Here is a 21,535-nt window from a genome sequence, read left to right as displayed (position 1 = left end):
ACCAGTGAGTGGAGCACCATGTGGTTTGTGGAGCCCCAGGCCAGTGTGTGCCGAGGCATAAAAACCTCAAATAACAATTAATTCTTGACAACCTGTTTGCCGAGGACATCAAAAGGCCTTCCTTCAGTACGGAGTCATTAGTCCCTCCCACTGACCCTAGACACATGTGCCTGTGGGTTAAGTGGATCATGGTTGCAGTTGGGAACATGATGAATTAAATGGTTCATGATTGTAGTTAGCAACAAGAAAGTCATATATATATTCTAGGTAAGTAAAAATATATGGGGGGCAGCTAGGTGGCACAGTGGATAGAGCACCAGCCCTGGATTCAGGAGGACCTGAGTTCAAATCTGGCCACAGACACTTGACACTTACTAGCTGTGTGACCCTGGGCAAGTCACTTAACCCTCATTGCCCTGCAAAAAAAAAAAAAAAAATATATATATATATATATATATATATATATATATATCAGGCTATCAGCCATCTCCATCTTGGTTGACCATTCACACATCTTTGCTACCTTGGCCACATCTTGTATGATAGTAGCTATCAATAGTACCTAAAGGGGGTTTACAGAAAAACCTAAGACCCAAGCTCTAATTTAGATCTGAGCTCTAAGAGGGAGTCAGACCCCAGTTAATGGGTAACTTGAGCCTTCATTAATACAAGTCAGGACCTAGGTTCTCTTTACCCACATTAATCAGCACTCATAACAAGTACACAAAGAGGCAGGTCACAGAGACCTTAACTATAACATATATACATATATTTTGAAACTAGGCATGGGAATGAAATGGTGACATGTGCAGAAAAGGCCAAATTGGTCCCCAGATTCACGTTATGGCACGTAAACCCTAAAAACGCACCTCCGTGGAAAAAGGTACCCACCTCGGGGGTTGGCTCATGTCCCCAGGAACGCCAAATCAGGATAAGCCCTCCCCTGTACCTCCCTAAGGAGGAGATTATTATAATGAGACTGATAATCAATTTATCCATACTACTGTGTAATTTAAGATTCTAAATGTGGATTCTAATGTGTTCCCCCAGTTTGGGGGAAACTGACTAAAAATCACTGATAAAACGAGTTTAGGTTTTTAAGGGTTTATTGGAAAATAGAAAGAAAAAGATTGAGAACAGAATTCTAACAGCCTGGCATTCCTATCTTTCCTCAAATTTCCTGTGAAGTCCTCTGCCGCCACCACCATGAAGTCCGGAAGCCAAAAAGCCAGCGCTCTCTGCGCAGGCTCCCTTTCCTCCTTCCTGTCTCCTCCCAGACCATAGGAGGCTCCTCCAGTTGATTGGCTGGTAGACTTGATAGACAGCACCCATGAGCAAACGTCATTTCCTGACGCCAAGGAAAAGCCACAATGCCTCTGAGGCATTTTCCTCATGGTGGAGCTCTCCACAGCAAGTCTCCAGTAGGTGGCATCATTCCAATCATTACACTACAAATACAATTGTCTTTCCTTTCCCTATTCGAGAAATACCTCCATGATGCTCTCCCTGTGGTCACTCACAGTATTGCAACAAAACTTGGGAAACTGAGTCACTGAGTCTTGTAATTCTTTTGGGACGACTCATGATCAATTTGACCCTAGATCCATCCCACATTAACGCCACATCCCATACCCTCTCCACAGAACCATGATGCACTCCTCTTCTTCATCATCATCATCTCTGTTATTTCTACATTGGTGAAGGATTATAAGTACAATCACCTCCTGCACCAATGGAGACAAAGTCCTGATCACCCAGCCCCAGGGCTCTGGCTCTGGGGAAGAGAGTTTGAATGGTAATAAAATCACAGATCTGTGGAAGCATTAGAATCAGATACAGCTCTGCCCCTATATTTGAAAGAGAAAGTCAGGAAATCTCTTGGGGGAGGGGGGGGAGAAAGTCTCTCTCTTTCCTCCCCCCATATGATCACTCCTCTGTTCTCTCTCTCTTTTCTTCTTTTTCCACCCAGTTGACCATATGAGTTTGAGACTTCCTGGTGTCTCATCAGAGGTCCCATGAGTAACCAGAGTTAATAGCAGTGGCAGCCAACAGCAGATAAAATACCTAAAGATGTACAAAGAATGAATCTACTATCCAAAGATGGTCCAGTAAGTGAGAACCCTCATGGCAAAAAGAGCCTGAGTCTCTCCTCTCCTGCCTTCATCAAATCCACCTTGCCCCCCACTCCCAGAAAGCTCAGGGCACTAACCTCCACCAATGAGGAAGAAAGTCCCACACCTGTGGGGTTTGAGATTCATCACACCTGCACAGGACTGAGGATTCTGGGAGGTCACTCAGAATCACATCTCTTTAACAGTTTCTCAACCACACATTTCTCCCACTGCTTTCACACCCCTGTCTTGGCCTCTTCCTCTGTCTTCTTCCTCTCCCTCTCCCTATTTTCAGTCATTCCTCCTTCCTCCCCCACCTCCTTTGTCTTTTACTTCAACTCTCTTTCCTTTCTCCTCTGCTCGTCTTTCCCTCCTTTCTCTGTCCCTCTGTTCTCCTGTTCTCTCCCCCTCTCCATCTCCCCATCTTTCTCTCCCCTTCTCTCTATCTTTCCTTGTCTTCCCTTTCTCCTCCCTCTTTCCCTCTATCTCACCGCCTACCCCCTTGTCAGTCAATTTTAGGCATAAGAATCCTGTACCAAACCCACAGTGATGTCAACACTGCCAACAGGATGCACAGGAACTGGTATCCCCCACATGCCCACAGCTGTCATAAAGGCCATTTGTATATGGAGAAACTAAGGCCCAGGGATAGGAAATGATTGCCCGTGGTCACACAAGACATAAGTGAACTGGAATTTGCACTCGTTTGGGGTCTGGAGGTACAAGTAACTAGCCACAAGTCCCACAAGAGCCCAGTCTCAGACCAGACCTGCCTTGGGTTGCCCTAAAGAAGGGCCATTGGATGGATGGAGTAATGATCTGAGAGAACCAAGGGCAGGAAATGGAAGTGGATATTACAACAGTGACCAGAGAGCTTGCCAAACACATGTACAACCCAGGACAGGCATTCTATAAGGAGGTGGGCATATGAGACTCCCCAGGGAGAGGACGCACTAAGGGACCAGAAGCCCACACCGAAACCAGATGGCATTTCTCCCAAGCCGGCAGCACCTTTCGCATGGCTCCTGGAAGGTGGTTGTTTTCACAGGTAAAAGGGAAAGGCTCCCTCTGGATCCAGAGCACTGGGAGGGCAAGGAAGGGAGGAAAGGCAGGAAGAAGCCCAAGCCTCCAATATAAATCTTAGCACTGTCCTTGGCTTTCTGAGCCTGGAGACACAACTAGCAAAACTGGCTCTAGGGCAAGCACTAGAATCCAAACCCGGGCAAACAGCACAAACAGTAGCTCCATAACCAGATTGCTAAAGGAAATGAATTGGGAGGAGGAGGAGGAGGAGGAAGGGTGTTGCAGAAAGCTTTCAGATCCGAACCAAGAGAGAGAAGAATATGTTCTGAGCTAGGAAAACATTAAAAGACTCCATCTGGTAGATTCCGATTTGAAGTGATCTTGCTAAGAGGCAGCTAAGACCGGGCCTTTCTACCCATCGAGGCAAAGCATCAGGGCACTTAGCTCGCCCTGAATTCTGGCTCCTCAGAAAATGTCCCATTTGGTTGACCCAACCTAACTATGACTTGGACTGGGCTTCTGATTTGCCCATCTGAAAAAAGAAGTTTGAACTGAAGTTTCCTTCTTGTGTTAAAATTCTTTCTTTGGGGGGCAGCTAGGTGGCACAGTAGATAGAGCACCGGCCCTGGAGTCAGGAGTACCTGAGTTCAAATCCGGCCTCAGACACTTAACACTTACTAGCTGTGTGACCCTGGGCAAGTCACTTAACCCCAATTGCCTCACTAAAAAAAAAAATCTTTCTTTGTTCTGAAATCCATCCAAACTTTGATCCTATGTTCTGTGATCTAAGACCCCCTCCCAGCTTGCACATTCTCTGTTCTAAGGTCTCTCCCAGCTCTGACATTCTGTATTCTAAAGTCTCTCTCCCAGCTCTGACATTCCACCTTCTAAGTTCTAAGGTTCTTCCTAGGTCTGACATTTGCTGTTTTTAAGGCCCTTCAACTCTGACATTCTGTGTCCTAAGGTTTCTTGCAGCTCTTGACATTCTATGCATTAATGTCTCCTCCAGTTATAACAGTCTCAGTTTTTCATTCTAATGACCCTTAGTGCACTGGTATTCTGGGAAACTTCAAAAAGTCACTTGCAGAAAGAGGGGTTAATTAATAACCCAGCTCTAAGAGGGATTGAATGGAGGGATCTGGGATCTGGGAACAGATGGCTGTCTGTCCCTAATACACTTTCACTCTCCTCCCAGCCTCCGTTCTGAGCTCCTGGAATGGCACTGTGTGGGCTGAGGTGACCATCACCCCAATTCCAGAAAGGGCGACAGTCGGCAGCAGCATCACTCTCTCTGTGCAGACTGTCCAGAGAAATGTCCTTTCTTTCACATGGTTCCGGCATGACAGGGACAGTAGCAACCAGTTCTGTGTCATCCGACCTGGAGAACAATTTGGGTCCTGTGGTAATCAGAGCACTAACCAAGTGGTTACGTACCTGAATGGCTCCCTGACCCTGACAAACCTTTCATCTCAAGATTCTGGCCTCTACCTCGTCAGCATCAATACCCTGGAAAAGAAAACCTTTTGGGGTGAGAAATACATCCAAGTCCATGGTGAGTATCATTTCTTTTTGGTGTGATGAAACAGGAAATGGAAGGAGCCCAGGAATCAAAGACAACCTGGGTACTAGGCTCTGCAGGGCCACCAATCGATCATTTGGCCTGACTTTCAGCAAGTCGCTTTCCCTCTCTTGGCCTCAGTTTCCCCATTTGCAAAGAAAGGCAATGAGCTTTTCAGAGGCCTCCCAGCTCTGATGTTGTTTGCTAAATGATCCCATTCGAGTCTGACAATCTCTGTTCCAACATCTCTTCCAGGTCTCATAGGCCCTCCTAGCTCTGACATTCCATGTTCTAAGACCCCTTCCATCTCAGACATTCCATGTTTCAAAGCACCTTCCAACTCTAACATTTCCTGTTCTAAGGGCCCTCCCAGATCTAACATTCTATATTCTAAGTTCATGGGATCACAGACAGATCTGGAATTGGTAGAGACCTTGGAGGTTCTATTACCTGGAGGACAACTTCCCTTCTAGCTCTAAAGTCTCCTAAATTTAAATGATCCTTTCCAAACAAGACTACCATAAAACAAAAAGTCATCTCAGGCTGCATGGTATTTGTTGTAATTGTTTATCCTTCATCCTCAAAGAGGAGCGGGGCATCAGGGTGATGTCATGACTTGCACTGAATTGGATTTAAGTGAGGCAGGGCTGTGCAAGGTCACCAACCTCACTCTCCCCTCCACAGCCATCTGGGTCCAGTGGCAAAATGTATATCAGGACAACTGGAGATGGCCCCAGATGTTTAAGGCAATTGGGGTGAAGTGACTTGCCCAGGGTCACACAGCTAGTAAGTGTCTGAGGTGAGATTTGAACTCAAGTCCTTTTGATTGCAGGGCTAGCACTCTATCCACTGGACTCCCTAGTGCCCCTGCATGGTTACTTACTAATGAGGGCAATGGTCTATTAGAGAAAAGCCCTGTGGTCAAGAAGGACTCTATGGAAAACATGGGATTTGAATGAGGCTTTGAATGATGGGAAGCCTGGAAAAAACACTGAGATAGTAGAGGGGGTTTCCAAGCAAGGGAACTTACTCAGCAAAAGTATAGCATTGGGTGTATTATAAAACAATTTGGGACTGGCTAAAAACTAAAGTGGTGAAGCAGTGGAATAGAACAGGTATAAATGACACCATAGTAAATGACTATTGTCATCTAATATATGATCAACCCAAAGATCCAAGATTTTGGAACAAAAACTCATTATTTGACAAAAACAGGATGGCAGAAACTAGGTATAAACAAACCAACAACTCATACTGTATACCAAGGTTAGGTCAAACTGGGTACATGATTTACACATGGAAGGTGATACCATAATCAAATTAAGAAAGCATGGAGGGGGCAGCTAGGTGGCACTGCAGTGGATAAAGCACCAGCCTGGGATTCAGGAGGTCCTGAGTTCAAATCTGGACTCAGACACTTGACACTTACTAGCTGTGTGACCCTGGGCAAGTCACTTAACCCTCATTGTCCCGCAAAAAAAAAAAATTAAAGCATGGAATACTTTATCTCTCAGATTTATGGATGGGAAGGATTTAGGACCAAAGAAGTCTGGTTTTTTAAATTAATTGCTATTGCTATAGATATCAGTTTGGGGTGAGCATATTTTAATTTATTAATATCATATACCAGTGAAGAATTGGCCTAACTTCTCATGGTCTCAGGCTGTGTGGTAGAGAAAGCAGGGAGAGAGCTTCAGCATGGCAGCACAGACAGGAGGAAAGCACTCAAAAGACCTAGAAGTGAGAAAGACCTCAGAGAGCGTGCCCAGAGAGAGCTCATGGGTCTACCAAGAGTTTATCCTCTTTCAATAGAGAAAGGTCATTATAAATTGATCAAAGTTAATTGGTTAGAATCATTCAATTCCATTGGTTGGCATGATTTAAAGGTGGTCTAAATTTAAATGAACTCTAGAGGAGTGAAAAGAATGCAAAAGACCCCCACTGAAGTTGCTCAGGGCAAAGTCCCATCAGTCCTTCACTGAGCTAAACAAGAGTTTATCTCCATTTCTTTTGTTCCCTTGGGTTTGTCCCAAATAAAATTTGCTGAAGTTTCTCCCAAGAATTGGACTTTCTGGAGTGGGGAACTTGGGGGAGAGAAAGCACTGAGAAACTGATCCCTGGGTTCCCCCAAAAAAATCCATTATTAATAATTATTTTCTCACAGAAGATATAGAGAGCATTACAAAATGTAAAATAAATCATTTTAATTATATAAAATTAAAAAGCTTTTGCACAAAACCAGTGCAGCCAAAATTATAAGGAAAACAGAAAACTGGGAAATAATTTTTAATGTAATAAATATTTTTATTTATACTTTGGTGTTCTAATTTTTATCCCTCCTTTCCTCACTCCCTGAGGTGGCAAGCAATCAGATATGGGTTATACATGTATGATTATGTAAAACATTACCATATTTGTCATTTTGTACAAAAAAAGTCTGATTAAAAGAAAAAAATGAGGGGCAGCTAGGTGGCGCAGTGGATAGAGCACCGGCCCTGGAGTCAGGAGTACCTGAGTTCAAATCCAGCCTCAGACACTTAATACTTACTAGCTGTGTGACCCTGGGCAAGTCACTTAACCCCAATTGCCTCACTAAAAAAAAAAAAGAAAGAAAAAAATGAGTGAAAATCAAAAATAGCATGCTTCAGTCTGTTCCATCAATATCAGTTCTTTCTTTGGAGGTGAATGGTATGCTTCATCATTAGTCCTTTGGAATTGTCTTGGATCATTGTATTGTTGAGAATAGTCAAGTCATTCACAGTTCTTCATCATATGATATTACTGTCTCTGTATACAATGTTCTCTTGGTTCTGTTCACTTCACTATACAGCAGTTCATACATGTCTTTCCAGGCCACTCTGAAGTCATCCTGCTTGTCATTTCTTATAGCACAATAATATTTTGTCACCATCATATACCACAGTTTGTTTAGCCATTCCCCAATTGATGGGCATTCCTTTGATTTCCAATTCTTAGCCACCACAAAAAGAGCTGCTATAAATATTTTTGTACAAATAGGTCTTTTTTTCTCTTTTGGGGGATGTCTTTGGGATATAAACCTAGCAGTGGTATTGCTGGATCAAAGGGTATGCATAGTTCTATAGCCCTTTGGGCATAGTTCCAAATTGCTCTCCAGAACGATTGGATCTTTTTGATGTGGGATGGAATTAAAGTGATCAGATTGATCATGAATCATCTCAAAAGAATTACAAGACTCAGTGACTCAGTTTCCCAAGTTTTATTGAAAGACTGTTGACCACAGGGAGAGAACCAGAAAAATGGAAAGGTATCTCTTGAATAGGGAAAGAGAAGACAATTATATTTATAGTATGGATAAATTGATGATCAGTCTCATTATAATAATCTCCACCTTAGGGAGGTAAGGGGAGGGCCTATCCTAATTTGGATACCCCAGGGTCCTAGGTCAACCCCTGAGGCAGGTACCTTTTTCCATGGAAGTGTGTTTTGGGTGTTTACATGTCATAAGGTGAATCTGGGGACAAATTTGGCCTTTTCTGTGCATGTTACCTCAACTTACCATGGTCAGAATGTCCCCATGTTTTTCCATCCCCAGGTCTAGTTTCTGGGTATTAACATTTATCAATTAGAATTTCTATAGCTTGTCTCTCTATGTTTTTGTTGTATTTATGGTCTCTCTGACCTGCTTCTTTATGTTCTTGTTATGAGTGGTGATTAATGGGGATAATTAATAGGAGCCAGATTTCCAGGTACCAGTTAACAAGAACCTAGGCCCTGACATATTTATGAAGCCCCAAATCTTAAGTCATCCATTAAGCCCTTTCAGAACTGGAGCCTGAAAGTTATAGCCCCTCTTGGAGCTCAGATCTAAATTAGAGCTTGGGTCATAGGTTTTTCTGTTAACCCCTTTTAGATAATATTGATATGTTATCTGTTAACCCTTTTAGCTTCCTCCATCATTTTCACAACTCCACCAACAGTGGATTAGCATCCCAGCTTTCCCATATCCCCTCCAACATCCAATATTTTCCATTTTTGTTATATTTGCCACTCTGATAGGTATGAGGTGATACCTCAGAGTTGTTTTAATTTGCATCTCTCTGATCAGTAGTGATCTAGAGCATTTTTTCATATGATTATAGATAGCTTTGATTTCTTTATATGAAAACTGCCTGTTTATATCCTTTGACCATTTATCAATTGGGAAATGACTTGTAGTTGTATAAATGTGACTCAATTCTCTATACATTTGAGAAATGGGGCCTTTATCAGAGAGTCTTGTTGAAAAATTAATTTTTGAAACAAATATCTCTGATAAAGGCCTCATTTCTCAAATATATAGATAACTGAGTCACATTTATTTTAAAAAATCATTCCCCAATTGATAAATGGTCAAAGGATATGAACAAGTAGTTTTCAAACAAAGAAATCTATCTATACAAGTAGTTTTCAAACAAAGAAAGCTATCTATAGTCATTATCTAAATCACTATTGATCAGAGAAATGCAAATTAAAACAATTCTGAGGTACCACCCCATACCTATCAGAGTGGCTAATATGATTTTTTTTATTTATTTAGAATTTTTCCCCACCTTACATGCAAAACAAATTGTAACATTGATTTTTAAAACTTTGTGTTCCAAATTCTCATTCTTCCTCCCTATTCCCCCCTTAAGGAGGGAATAGCATACACACCCAATTGGGAGGAGTAATCCCTGCAGAAAAGTAAGATGGGAAGAAGATAAGGAGGGAAGGGTGAAAGAAGGGAGGGCAGAGCAGGGGAGGGGGCAGTCAGAAGAAAAACACTTTTGAGGAGGAATAGAGTAAAGGAAGATAGAAAATAGAGTAAATATCATGGGAAGTGAATAGGATGGAGGGAAATAGTTATGATGACTGATTATAATGGCAAAATGTATGGTACCTCCTTTGCTGGGCTCTTGTGAAGAACATTATTCGTCAAGTTTAAGGTATTATATAAAATTTATGATGAACAGGATGCTATCAGAAAAACCTGGAAAGACCTACATGAACTGAAGCAGAGTGAAATGCATTGTATACAATAACAGCAATAGTGTAAGATGATCTGCTGGGAAGCACATGGTCATTTTCAGTAATGCAATGATCCAATATAACTCTGAAGGACTTAAGAAAATTGCAATCCATCTACAGAGAAAGAACTGATGGTATCCGAAAACAGCATAATTTTTTTGACAGTTCCTTAATCTGAAGTTTTGTTTTCTCTCACAACCTAGCTAATGTGGAGATGTTTTCCATGACTACTCATATATAACTTATATTGAATTGCTTGAGTTCTTGGTGGTGGGAGGTGGGAAAGGAGGAAGGAAGAGAAGTTGGAACACAAAGTTTTTAAAAAGTGATGTCAAAATTTGTTTTTACATGTAATTTAGAAAATAAAATTCTAAACATAAAAAATAGCCCAGTATAACTAACCCCTTCCCCCTCCATCACCACCAGAGTAAAGGATGCATACCCAAGTGTGTCTCCTTCTGATGTGGGATGGAATTTGGGGTCAAATTGATCATGAGTCATCCCAAAAGAATTACAAGACTCAGTGACTCAGTTTCCTAAGTTTTATTGCAATACTATGAGTGAACACAGGGAGAGAACCAGAAAAGTGGAAAGGTATCTCCCAAATAGGGAAAGAAAAGATGGTTATATTTATAGTATAGATAAACTGATTGTCAGTCTCATTATAATAATCTCCACCTTAGGGAGGTACAGGGGAGGGCCTATCCTAATTTGGAGTTCCTAGGGTCCTAAGCCAACCCCCAAGGTGGGTACCTTTTTCTGTGGAGGTGTGTTTTGGGGGTTCACACATCATCAGGTGAATCTGGGGACAAATTTGGCCTTTTCTGCGCATGTCTCTTTCTGGTTCGTTCCCATGCTTAGTTTCAAAACATCTTCATTTTTCATTTATTTCTAGTCTAAATTTCTATAGCCTGTCAGTTTATCATTGCTATAGTTTCAGGTCTTCATGGCCTCCCTCCCTCTGTTCCCATTATGGGTACTGATTCATGGTGGGTAAGAGAACCTAACATCCTGACTTCCATTAACTGGGGTCTGAATCCCTTTTAGGGCTCATATCTGAATTAGAGCTTGGATCTTGGGTTTTTCTGTTAATCCCTTTTTGCCTCCTACATCACTTCTATACTGCTTCTTTGTGAAAAGAAAGCAATAAAGGGTCAGGTCTTCTTCTTATGAGTCTTACCCCCTCTCTACTGGTGTCCAAAGGCTGAGAGGAAATGTATGCAATACCTTTTGAATGATAAAGTTGTATCAAAGTAAAAAAAGAGATAGAGAGAGAGAAAGAAAGAAATGGCAAGCAGAATGATATCAGAAAAACCTGGAAAGACTTACATGAATTGATGTATAATGAAGTGAACAGAACCGGGAGAATATTGTACACAGTGACAGCAATATTATTCAATGAAGAACTGTGAATGACTTGACTATTCTCAGCAATACAATGTTCCAAGACAATCCCAAAGGACTAATGATGAAACATACTAACCACCTACAGAGAAAGAACTGATACTGACTGAACACATATTTATTGAACATGAAGCATGCTATTTTTCATTTTCTTTTTTTCTTTTTATTTGTTTTCTTATACAAAGTGACTAATATGAAAATGTTTTACATAATTGCACATATATAACCTATATCTGATTGCTTGCCTCCTCAGGAATGGGAGAGGGGAGAGAGGAATAGAATCTTGAACTCAAAACTAAATTAAAATGTTTATTTTTTTTTTAAGTATAGAATTGAGAAGTAGCCAGGTCAACTCAAATCAAGGCAACAAGCACTTGTCAAATGCTTACCATAGGCCAGACACTGAGCTAAGCACTGATGTTATCAAGAAGGCAAAACAAAACAGGATCTGCCCATAAGGAGCTCCTAATCTAATGAGGAAGACACCATGCAAACAGCCATGTACAAACAAGATATATACTGACCAGAGTAGAGATAATCCCAGAAGGCAGACCCTAAAGTTAAGAAGGACTGAGGAAGGCTCTTCTGAGCTGAGATTGGAAGGCAGTCAGGAGACAGACACTAGTAAAGAGAATGTTGCAGGCAGGGAGGACAGCCAATTTGGGATGAGATTACAGGAAAAGGAAGGATTAGGAGAAGAAGGGATAATATAGAGGGAGGGCTGGGACTTGAGCAGAGGGGATATGTGCTCAGTTATGGGAGATGATGCCCGGGAGGAGAGAATCCAATCCACCCTGCTGAAAGCTAAAGCTATCACACACTACTCCCAAGAATCACCAAGCCTGACTTGGTTAGGACCTCATGCACCCAGGGGTATACCAAGCCACCTTTGATGAAAGGCACAAAGAGGAAAAGGAAGGGCAGGGACTGAGGAAGGAGGGACAAAAGCCCCAGGTGTTACAAGATTCCTTTCCTATTTCCTGACAGGGCCCCTGCTGGCAGCTCCTCTTCAGCTTTCTATCACACATTTATCCATGCTGCTCACAGCCACCTCAGGACCACTCTCAAAATCCCATATAGACCTAGTTCACCAACTCGAACAATGTCAAGTCGGGAGGGGACCTTGCAATATAGAATGTCAGGGCTAGAGAGAACATTAAGCCACAGAATGTTAGAATTAGAGAGGACCATAGACCACTGAATGTCAGGGCTGGAAAAGACCTTAGAATACAAAATTTCAGAGCTTGAGGAAACCTTAGAACATAAAAGGTCAGAGTGAGAGGGAACCTTAGAAATGAGAGCAGAGAAATCCATAGTCCTTCCTCATACTCCAGCTTTTCTGTTGTTAACATCTGCCAGATTGATATTCCTAAAGTACAGATCTAAACATCACCCCACCTCTAACATCTTCAGACTCCTAATATCCTTCATTAAATACCTCTTCAGAGCATATAGATGACCCAACTTTTCTCTTTCCTACCTGAGTAACCTTGAAAGACTCCCTTTCCTTCTCTGGGCACCAGTTTTCCCAACTACAAAATACGATTATTGGAAAAGATCATCTCTGAGGTCCCTTCTAGCCAGGGCATTCCATCATCAGCCATCTCATGAGCCCCAACAATGTAGATGAAAAAGCTGTGACCTTCCTTCCTCTCCATGCAGATTCTCAGCCTTGTCAAGGGATACCAAAGTCTAAGGAAGACAACCTCACTTTCCTTGTGGCAACTGCTGTTCTGGCTAGCCTGATGATAGCTGGGGCCCTGAGCTGTGTTCTGTTTCTTATAAATACCAAAAGGTAACTATGTTTCCTCTATTGCTTACCTGTTTAGTCCCAGAACACCAACCCAGGGTGTGGCCAATCATCACTCCCCACCCTGTCACCTAGGGAGGACTGGCCACTGCAGAGACAGACCCTAACACCAGCAGAAACAATGCTGGCCCCTCTGGTAGACCCTGGATAGGGAAGCTGGTAGTGGTGAGCACATAGTCATCTTGGTGAGTCACACGGTCATGGTGGGTTACATCATGGTAGGGAGTGTGGGATGATAACCAGACAACAGACCATAGTCACAGCACATGCAAATGGCAAGCAGGGGTCTGTGTCCGGGAGATTCAGCAGGATCCAAGGATCCCAGAGCCAAAGGGCAGAGGGATGGCTGGGTGGTCTGTGGTGCAGAGAAGCAAGCAGGATGAAGTCATTGTGCCCCACGTGGTACAGAAGCAGGGGATTAAGCAGTTCACACTTATCAGAGGTCAGGAATCCTGGGAGATAAGCACAGAGTAAGAAGCATCAGAGGTTAAAAGGAACAAAAGGAGAACAGGTCCAAGATCCTGGGAAGGATACATAGAAAGGTCACACAGAATCTCCTAGAGTTGACTCCCACTTTGAAACAATGTAGAAAGAGCTCTAGACTTGGAGACCCAACCACTAACAACCTGTGTACTCATAAGCACCACCATCTTTCCTCTCTCTGGGCCTTCATGTCCCAATATGGAAAAGAAGGGGGTTGGAGCCCCCTATGGAACATAGATCCCAGAACCTCCCTTCTGATGACCTCCAGGCTAAGAAGAGTCACTAATTCAAGGGTTTTCCTTACTCTTTCCATTTAGGGCTTCAAAGAACCAACTGGAAGATCGAGGAACAGTTGGGGAAAGTCGTGCAGCCAGGCCCTATAGTGAGTATTGTTAATCATAGTAGAAGAAATCAGGGCAACTGAACTGTGGGAGCAGGAAGGAAATAGCTTGACCCTGGGGTCAAGGAAGGAAGAAACATCTTTTTGTCCTACCCTAAGTGTGTTTGGAGGTTGTACAGAAAGGCAGAACCTCTAGATTGTTATTTTAGACTGGCACCTTAGGCTATGGTCCCTTAATGTAGAAGGTGAAGGGCAGGGAAAGAAGAGAGACAAAGGGGAGAAACAAAGAGAGATAGAGAGGAAGCCAAGGACAGAGAGGGAGGCAGGAAGAGATGCATGGAGAGAGATAGACAGAGACAAAGAACACAAAGTAATATTTCTCTTTTCTGTTGGGTGTATGCCTAGTATCTCTTGTAGCCTCAGTTTACACCTCTTCAAAATTAGGAGATTGAAGGGGCAGCTAGGTGGCACAGTGGATAAAGCACTGGCCTGAATTCAAGAGGACCTGAGTTCAAATCCTGCCTCAGACACTTGACACTTACTAGCTGTGTGTGATCCTGGGCAAGTCACTTAACCCTCATTGTCCTGCAAAAGAAAGGAAAGGAAAGGAAAGGAAAGGAAAGGAAAGGAAAGGAAAGGAAAGGAAAGGAAAGGAAAGGAAAGGAAAGGAAAGGAAAGGAAAGGAAAGGAAAGGAAAGGAAAGGAAAGGAAAGGAAAGGAAAGGAAAGGAAAGGAAAGGAAAGGAAAGGAAAGGAAAGGAAAGGAAAGGAAAGGAAAAGAAAAGAAAAGAAAAGAAAAGAAAAGAAAAGAAAAGAAAAGAAAAGAAAATAGGGGATTGATCTAGGTCATCTCTAAGGTCCTTTAGTGAAAGTGCAGGTCTTGGGGTCAGGAAAAACCGGGTTCAGATATCACCTCTGACACTTGCTGTGTGACCATGGGCAAGTCAATTAACTGCTCTGTGCCTCAGTTTCCTCAACTGTAAAATGAACATAATGATACCGTTAGGACCTACATTATAAGGTTGCTATGAGGCTTAAATGAGGTCATATATGTAAAGTTTCCTCTGCCAACTTTAAAATGCTGGATAAACATCAATGATGATGGTGGTAGAGAAGCTTAGCATTCACTCACCCAGCCCTGCCATTTATGAGCTACATGACTTTGGGCAAGTACCTTCCCCCTCTGGACCTCAGCCTCTTCAACTATGAAATGAGGGAGATGGATTAGATCTCTGAGGTTCCTTCCTTTTCTGGTAAGACAAATGATATCATTGAGGCATAGAATGACACTGCAGAAACAAAAGCAGCCCACACCTGATTCATTGACCTGCTTTCTGCCACCTACTGAGAAGCAGACTGCCACTTCATCAACCAGCAAGGAGTGTGATATGTCATTTAGACATTAGGTAGTGCTATCTCCAGGCTACCAAATCAGTGGTTTGTTCAGAAAAGCTTTTCAGTGCATTTGGGCTTGCTTTCCCAAGGGTGGCTCCATGTCCTGTGTTTCCCGACTTTTACACTTCTCTCCTTCCCACCGCCTATCTAAGGTTGCTGGAACATTGCTGCTAGCCTGGGATCAATAGTGATCTAAGGTGTAGATCCTATCTTCTAGAGGAAATTTTTTTTTTTAAGTAGGAAATGAATATGACTCAGAAACATTAGAATCAGGGAAGCTAAGTGACACAGAGGATAGAGCATCAGTAGATTCATTTTCTTGAGTTCAAATATGACCTCAGACACTTACTAGCTGTGTTATCCTGGGCAAGTCACTTAAGCCTGTTAATTGTCTCTCTGAAGAACTTTGGCATAGATTATGTGACAGGGGAGATATTGGCAAAGGACTGCCCACCATGGCACACCTGCATCAAAGAAGATGCTGTGCTCTATGAGCAAAGCAGAACTGTAGTAACTCAAAAGAAACATGAGACATCTCCACTCCAAATGGTCATGTGAATTATTTGTGCCCAACCTATGGTAGAGTGTTCTGAGCTCATATTGGACTCAGTCAGATACACTGTACCATAACCCTGACAGAATGATGTCATTTTGTTCCTCCTCAAGAGTGAAGAACAGGGGGCAGCTAGGTGACACAGTGCATAAAGCACTAGCCCTGGATTTGGGAGGTCCTGAGTTCAAATCTGGCTTCAGACATTTAACACTTACTAGCTGTGTGACCCTTGACAAGTCACTTAACCCTCATTGTCGCCCCCCCAAAAAAAAGAATGAAGGACAACAGCAACCAACCCTGTTTGCCTCAGTTTCCTCATCTGGAAAATAGCTGGAGAAAGAAATGGTAAACCATTCCAGTATCTTTGCCAAGAAAAACAAAAACGTGGTGACAAAGAGTCAGACATGACTGAAATAACTGAACATTAGTATTTTTTATCATCGTCATCATCATTATTCTCGATTGTCTGATTTTCTACAGAAAAGGTGTTTCACGCATATGAAAATGATTCCCAGTCCCGAGTGATGCACACATATGAGAATGAATCACAGCCTCCAGTTCTTCACACACATGAAAATAATCCCCAAGCTGGAGGCAGGATGGCAACCACCCAGGTAGGAGTATTGCCTTTGGTCTCTGTCTCCTTTCATGCTCTCTTCTCTCAGTGGATTAGTCCCTTCCCTGCCCCTCCTCTGTCTCTCTAGAGGGAGGATACTGTGGTAAAAAATATGAAAGTTTTTTAACAGTTGGTTAGGATAACTGAAAGACTCCAGTTTTTGAAGGACCACCCTTTTGGGGAGGAGACCAATGGCATGAGCTACACACGCCAGTGTGCCTGCTGCGCATGTCAGACTGCCTGCTATGCACTCGACTTCTGGGGTGCAAGCTTAAAAGGCAAGGAGAGAACGGAAGTGGAGCTTTTTCCTGCTCTGCTGGTCTCCTGACTGCACTGCACAGACGGTCTCTCTCTCTCCAAAGGTGGCCTTCGGTTTTGGTGAGTTTTTTATAAGGAATATAGACTACGCTTAGACCTAAGATGATTTGTATTGTGTTTCTACTTTCCTATCCTTCTAATCAACATCACCTTGTGACTACCATAACAATAAAAGGTCTATCTAGAAAACCAAAAGCTTCTTCCATTTACTAGTCTGGGAGATAAATTAAGGGAAAGGTTAACTAGGGGAGATTTATGATCTAATATCCGATTTTAAATCTCACAATACCCACATCTCCTCTGGGCTACCCCTCAAATCTAACTCAGGATGTTGATGAGAAGACCCCTCCTCTAGAAGGGAAGGAACTTTATATCCTCCCATGTCACCTTTTGTGTACCTTTGTACCTTTAACATTTTTATATATGTTTTATATGTGTGTAGATATATCCCAATATAGAGATAGAGATAGAGGCAAAGACAGAGATAGAAATAGATACACACACACACACACACACACACACACACATGCAAGGTTTTTTTATCCAAGTAGAATGTAGACTCTCTGACTGAAGGGATTCTTTCACTTTTCTCTTTGCCCAAGTGTCTAGCACTTGCCTGGCACATAGCATGTTCTTAATAAATACTTGGGAGTTGATTGATTCATTTCTCAAAGGACCCTGGGAGCTTTCTTAGGGTTGGGGGAATATGGGACTGAAGGAGGCATAGCTGATTCCTATCCTTCTCTACAGGACCAGAGTTTTGCCTCAGCCTCCTCCTCCTCAACCATGTCTGAGAATACTTACCAGGTAAGCACAGGGACAAATTGGAGAAACACCTGAACCCCAGGAGAGATGGATGCTTTCACTTCAGCCAGCTCCCTCTTGACATCATCATCTTGATGGGGGGTGATCTTACCATGACATCACCATCACCCAAGAGGACTTGAAGGAGGAAGACCTGCTTGCCAATCTTGGCTCCAGGACTAAAGGGCTTATACACTGAGAACTAGAAGGGACCTCAGAGATCATCTTGTTCAGCCTCCTTGTTTATGGATGAGGAAACTGAGGCACAGAAAAGTTGAGTGACTTGTCTAATGTCCCACAGGAAAGGAGAGGCAGAACTTTCCTCTGTGGCACAATTCACTAGCTGTGGGATTCCAGGCAGGTCTCTCTGTTCTCTGGATCTCAGGCTCATGGAATGAATCTCAGACTTGAGAGTCACTCCAAAGGGTGTAGCCAGCTTAGCAGCTCCTCCTTAGAGCACCCAGCCTTGGCTGGAAAACTTCTTGACATTTTGAAGAAAAATTCATGTCCCATTGCTGGACAGCTCCAACCTATAGGAAATTCTTCCTTAGGTTGAATTGAAACTTGCTTTGTCTATAGCTGTTATTGGAGCCCTCCCAACTATTTCATTCTCTGTTCTAAGCTCCCTCCCAACCCTCTTCTAAGGTCCATCACAGCTCTGATATTTTACAATTACATGAAAAACTAATTAAGTCTCCGGGTCATGTGGGCTCAGTAGAGTGTGAGGAACACCAACAGTTAGGAATTGGGGGAGGGCAGGGAAGGTTAGAGTAGGTTCCTAGTGAAGGCAGGTGGTGAAGATCACCCTAAAAGATAGGGAATATCTCAGGAAAGGGAAGTGATCCCTGAGCTCTGGGTTGTCAGGGTGAGCTTCCTAGAGAGAGAGGGGCAGTATCCTATCCTACATAGGACCCAAGGAACACCCAGGTAAAGGCTGTGAGGATTGAAATGAGCCCATGGAAAGTGGGATAAGAGCTGAAGGCTCTGGGGGGGGGGGAGATGAAGAAAGAGATTAGACCAAGATTCTTTCTTCTCTAAGAGCCCCAGTCTGAGGCCTCTCTTTTTGTCCCCAGGAGCTAGATGTCACCAAAGTCGATGTCTATAACCAAATCATCCATCCAAGAAGCCAAGCAGAAAGGAAGATGTCCCAGAGATGATGCCCTCTGCCCAGCAAGGCACCATCTTCCTGGAGCAGGATCCATGGAGGCAAAACCCTTGGAGACAAGACAGACAGAATGGGAACCCTTGTCAAGGGCTCAGCCAGAAACCCAAGATCCCATCTTTCCACTATCTCCAGTCCCCAGAACTAAGCCCAATAAAAGCACCTGACCCCCAAAAGGCTTGTACTTTCCCCCCACCACCCTAACCATGGAAACTCCCATAGCTCATGGTTGCTAATCCCTGACCCCTGTGAAAGGAGAATTCCCACCCACTCCTTCCCCCAGATGGAGTTTGTTCTCACAAAACTACCTTCCTCCTCTTTGCCTGGATAGAGCCCAGGGATCCTGGCAGAGAAAGAAGAGATGGGAGTAAGAGACATCAAGGGCTGTCAAGTGTCTGCTGGAATTCTTTAAGGTGAAATGAGACAGTTTGTTTCTGGAGTTTGAAGCTGTGGTGGTGGAAGCCATTTCGTGGGTGAAGTGAAGGAAGGAGAGAGGATGGGGAAGTTGGTGATGCATGAAGGAATTGGGAGGGGATCCTGAGTGAGGCAGCCAAGTAGTACAGTGCCTAGAATGTTAGACCTGGAGCTGGGAAGACCTGAGTTCAAATTCAGCCTCAGACACTTAGCTGGCCAGTTCACTCAACCAGTCTCTGCCTGTGTTTTCTCATCTTTAAAAGGGGAGTAAAATTTTTTTTTAATTTTAAAATTTTAAAATAAAAGGGGAGTAATAATACCACCTACCTCCCATTTTGAGGACAAAAAATTGTTTATATTAGCTCAGTGTTTTGCAAACACTATATAAATGCTAGCTATTCATATTATTACTAGGGTGTTACATGGGCTAAGTGATATCCAGGAAATCTGGAAGGAGAGATATAGGGCAAATCATTTAATCTCTCTGGGCCTCATTTTTCACTTCTGCAAAATGAGAGAGTTGCACAGGTTTCCTTCCTTCTCCCCATCTAGAATCTTACATTCTAAGAGATTGTGCAAGGATCTGGGTCCTGGTCCCCTCCCACACCACAAAGATGTTAATACAAATATGGAGAGGTAAAAGGGGGGTGGTCAGGAGGAGAAAGCCGGACCAGATTCCATATTACAACTCTCTGGGTTCCCTGGAGTCTCATCAAAGAGGTAGGAGAATCCGAGAAGGGTGAAAGGCCCTAGAACTGGAGTGATGAGCATCAGGCTGTGAGTCTGTGGCCCTGACCAAAAGAAAACAGGGCACCAGAATTACGCAACATGGACATTTATTGCCCATTACAAGGACTCTGTACCAGAGAAGATCAGAGCTGGAAGGGACCTTCAACTAAAGGACCAAAAGCGTCAGAGCGAAAAGGGAGCTCAGAACATAGAACATCATAATGGGGAGGGAAGATAGAACATCCAATCAGAGAGTTCCTATCAGAATTAGAAGGAATCTCAGAGGCCATCCAGTCTAACTTACATAGATAAAGAATCCCCTCTGTCTTAACTCTCCAAACTAAACATCCCAAGTTCTTCCTAACAATTCTCCCATGACATGAGAACTATCATCTCATTTTTTTCTAGGAACTATTCTATTTATCAGATTTTTGTTGTTCAGTCGTCTGTGACCATTTGTGACCCTATTTGAGGTTTTCTTGGCAAAGATACTGGAGTGGTTTGCCAATTTCTTCTCCAACTCATTTGACAGATGAGGAAACTGAGGCAAACAGGATTAAGTAACTTGCCCAGGATTACACAGCTAGGAAGTATCTGAGGCCAGATTTGACATCAGAAGGATAAGTCTGTGAACTGCGGTGCCTCCTAGCTGCCCTTTCACTCAGCAACCAAAGTGATCTTCCAGAAATGCGGGTCTGGCCATGTCACCTCAGCCCTTACTCAGTAAACTGCAGAGGTTTCCTATTCCCTCCAGGATCACATATAAAACTCTGTTTGGCTTCTAAAACCTTTCACAACCTGTGCCCTTCCTACTTTTCTAGTCTTCTTCCATTTCACTCTCCTCCATCTACTGTATAATCCCGGAACACAGGCTTCCTGGCCCTTCCTGTACTCCACCCCCAGCCTTTCCTTGGCTACCCCAACCTCATGCCTGAAATGCTCTCTTTCCTCATCTCAGCCTCCTTCATTCCCTGGAATTCTTCAAGATTCAGCTCAAATTTCACCCTTTAGGAAGTCTTTCTGGCCTCCCTAACTATCACTGCTAGTAATTTCCCTCTGAGATTGCCAGCCACTTAGACTGTTTATATCTCCTATGTATAATTTTTTGCCTGTTGTCTTTCCCATTAGTATGTGAACTCCCTGAGGGTAAAGGCCCATGTTTTTGTCTTGCTTTGTATCCCCATACTTAGCACAATGCTAGGCACATAATAAATGCTTACAATTAATTGTTGACTGATTGAGCACATCACTTTATTGATTCATATTAATTCATGTCGATTCATGTTCAATTTATGTTGCCTTGTAAGTTTATCATAAAAACTGCTATCTAATCACACTTTCTTCCATCTTGTACTTGTGAAGTTGATTTTTTTTCTTTTAAAGTATTTTATTATTGTCCAGTTGCATATAAGGATAGTTTTCAACATTTGTTTTCACAGGATTTTTAGTTCCAAATTTTTCTCCCACCCTCCCTTCCCTCCCTCCTCCCCAAGACGGGAAGCAGTCTGATATAGGTTGTATATGTACAATCACATTAAACATATTTCTACATTAGTCATCTTGTGAAAGAAGAATCAGAGCACAAGGGAAAAACCTCAAAAAAGAAGGAAAAAAACAGCCCAAAAGTAGAAACAATATGGTTCAATCTGCATTCATAATTCACAGTTCTTTTTTCTGGATGTTGAAAACATTTTCTATCATGAGTTCTTTGAAACTGTTTTGGATCATTGCACTGCTGAGAAGAGCCAAGTCTATCATCATTGTTCATCACACAATGTTGCTGTTATG

General features: G+C 42.8%; 1 protein-coding gene across 1 annotated transcript; it reads left to right on the top strand.

Annotated features, from left to right (window-relative positions):
• Window positions 1–3,057: 3,057 nt before the first annotated feature.
• LOC122745928 (carcinoembryonic antigen-related cell adhesion molecule 4-like) lies at window positions 3,058–18,780 on the top strand. Its single transcript, XM_043991389.1, has 7 exons — window positions 3,058–3,159; window positions 4,330–4,686; window positions 12,787–12,919; window positions 13,735–13,799; window positions 16,185–16,318; window positions 17,389–17,445; window positions 18,516–18,780. The coding sequence occupies exons 1-7, from the start codon at window positions 3,096–3,098 to the stop codon at window positions 18,597–18,599; spliced, it is 894 nt and encodes a 297-aa protein (XP_043847324.1). The 5' UTR covers window positions 3,058–3,095; the 3' UTR covers window positions 18,600–18,780.
• The last annotated feature ends 2,755 nt before the right edge of the window (window positions 18,781–21,535 follow it).

This window comes from Dromiciops gliroides, chromosome 3 (genome assembly GCF_019393635.1).
Source record: "Dromiciops gliroides isolate mDroGli1 chromosome 3, mDroGli1.pri, whole genome shotgun sequence".
Lineage (NCBI taxonomy): Eukaryota > Metazoa > Chordata > Mammalia > Microbiotheria > Microbiotheriidae > Dromiciops > Dromiciops gliroides.
The sequence above is the reverse complement of the archived record's forward strand: the minus strand, read 5'-3'. Positions and strand labels throughout refer to the sequence as shown.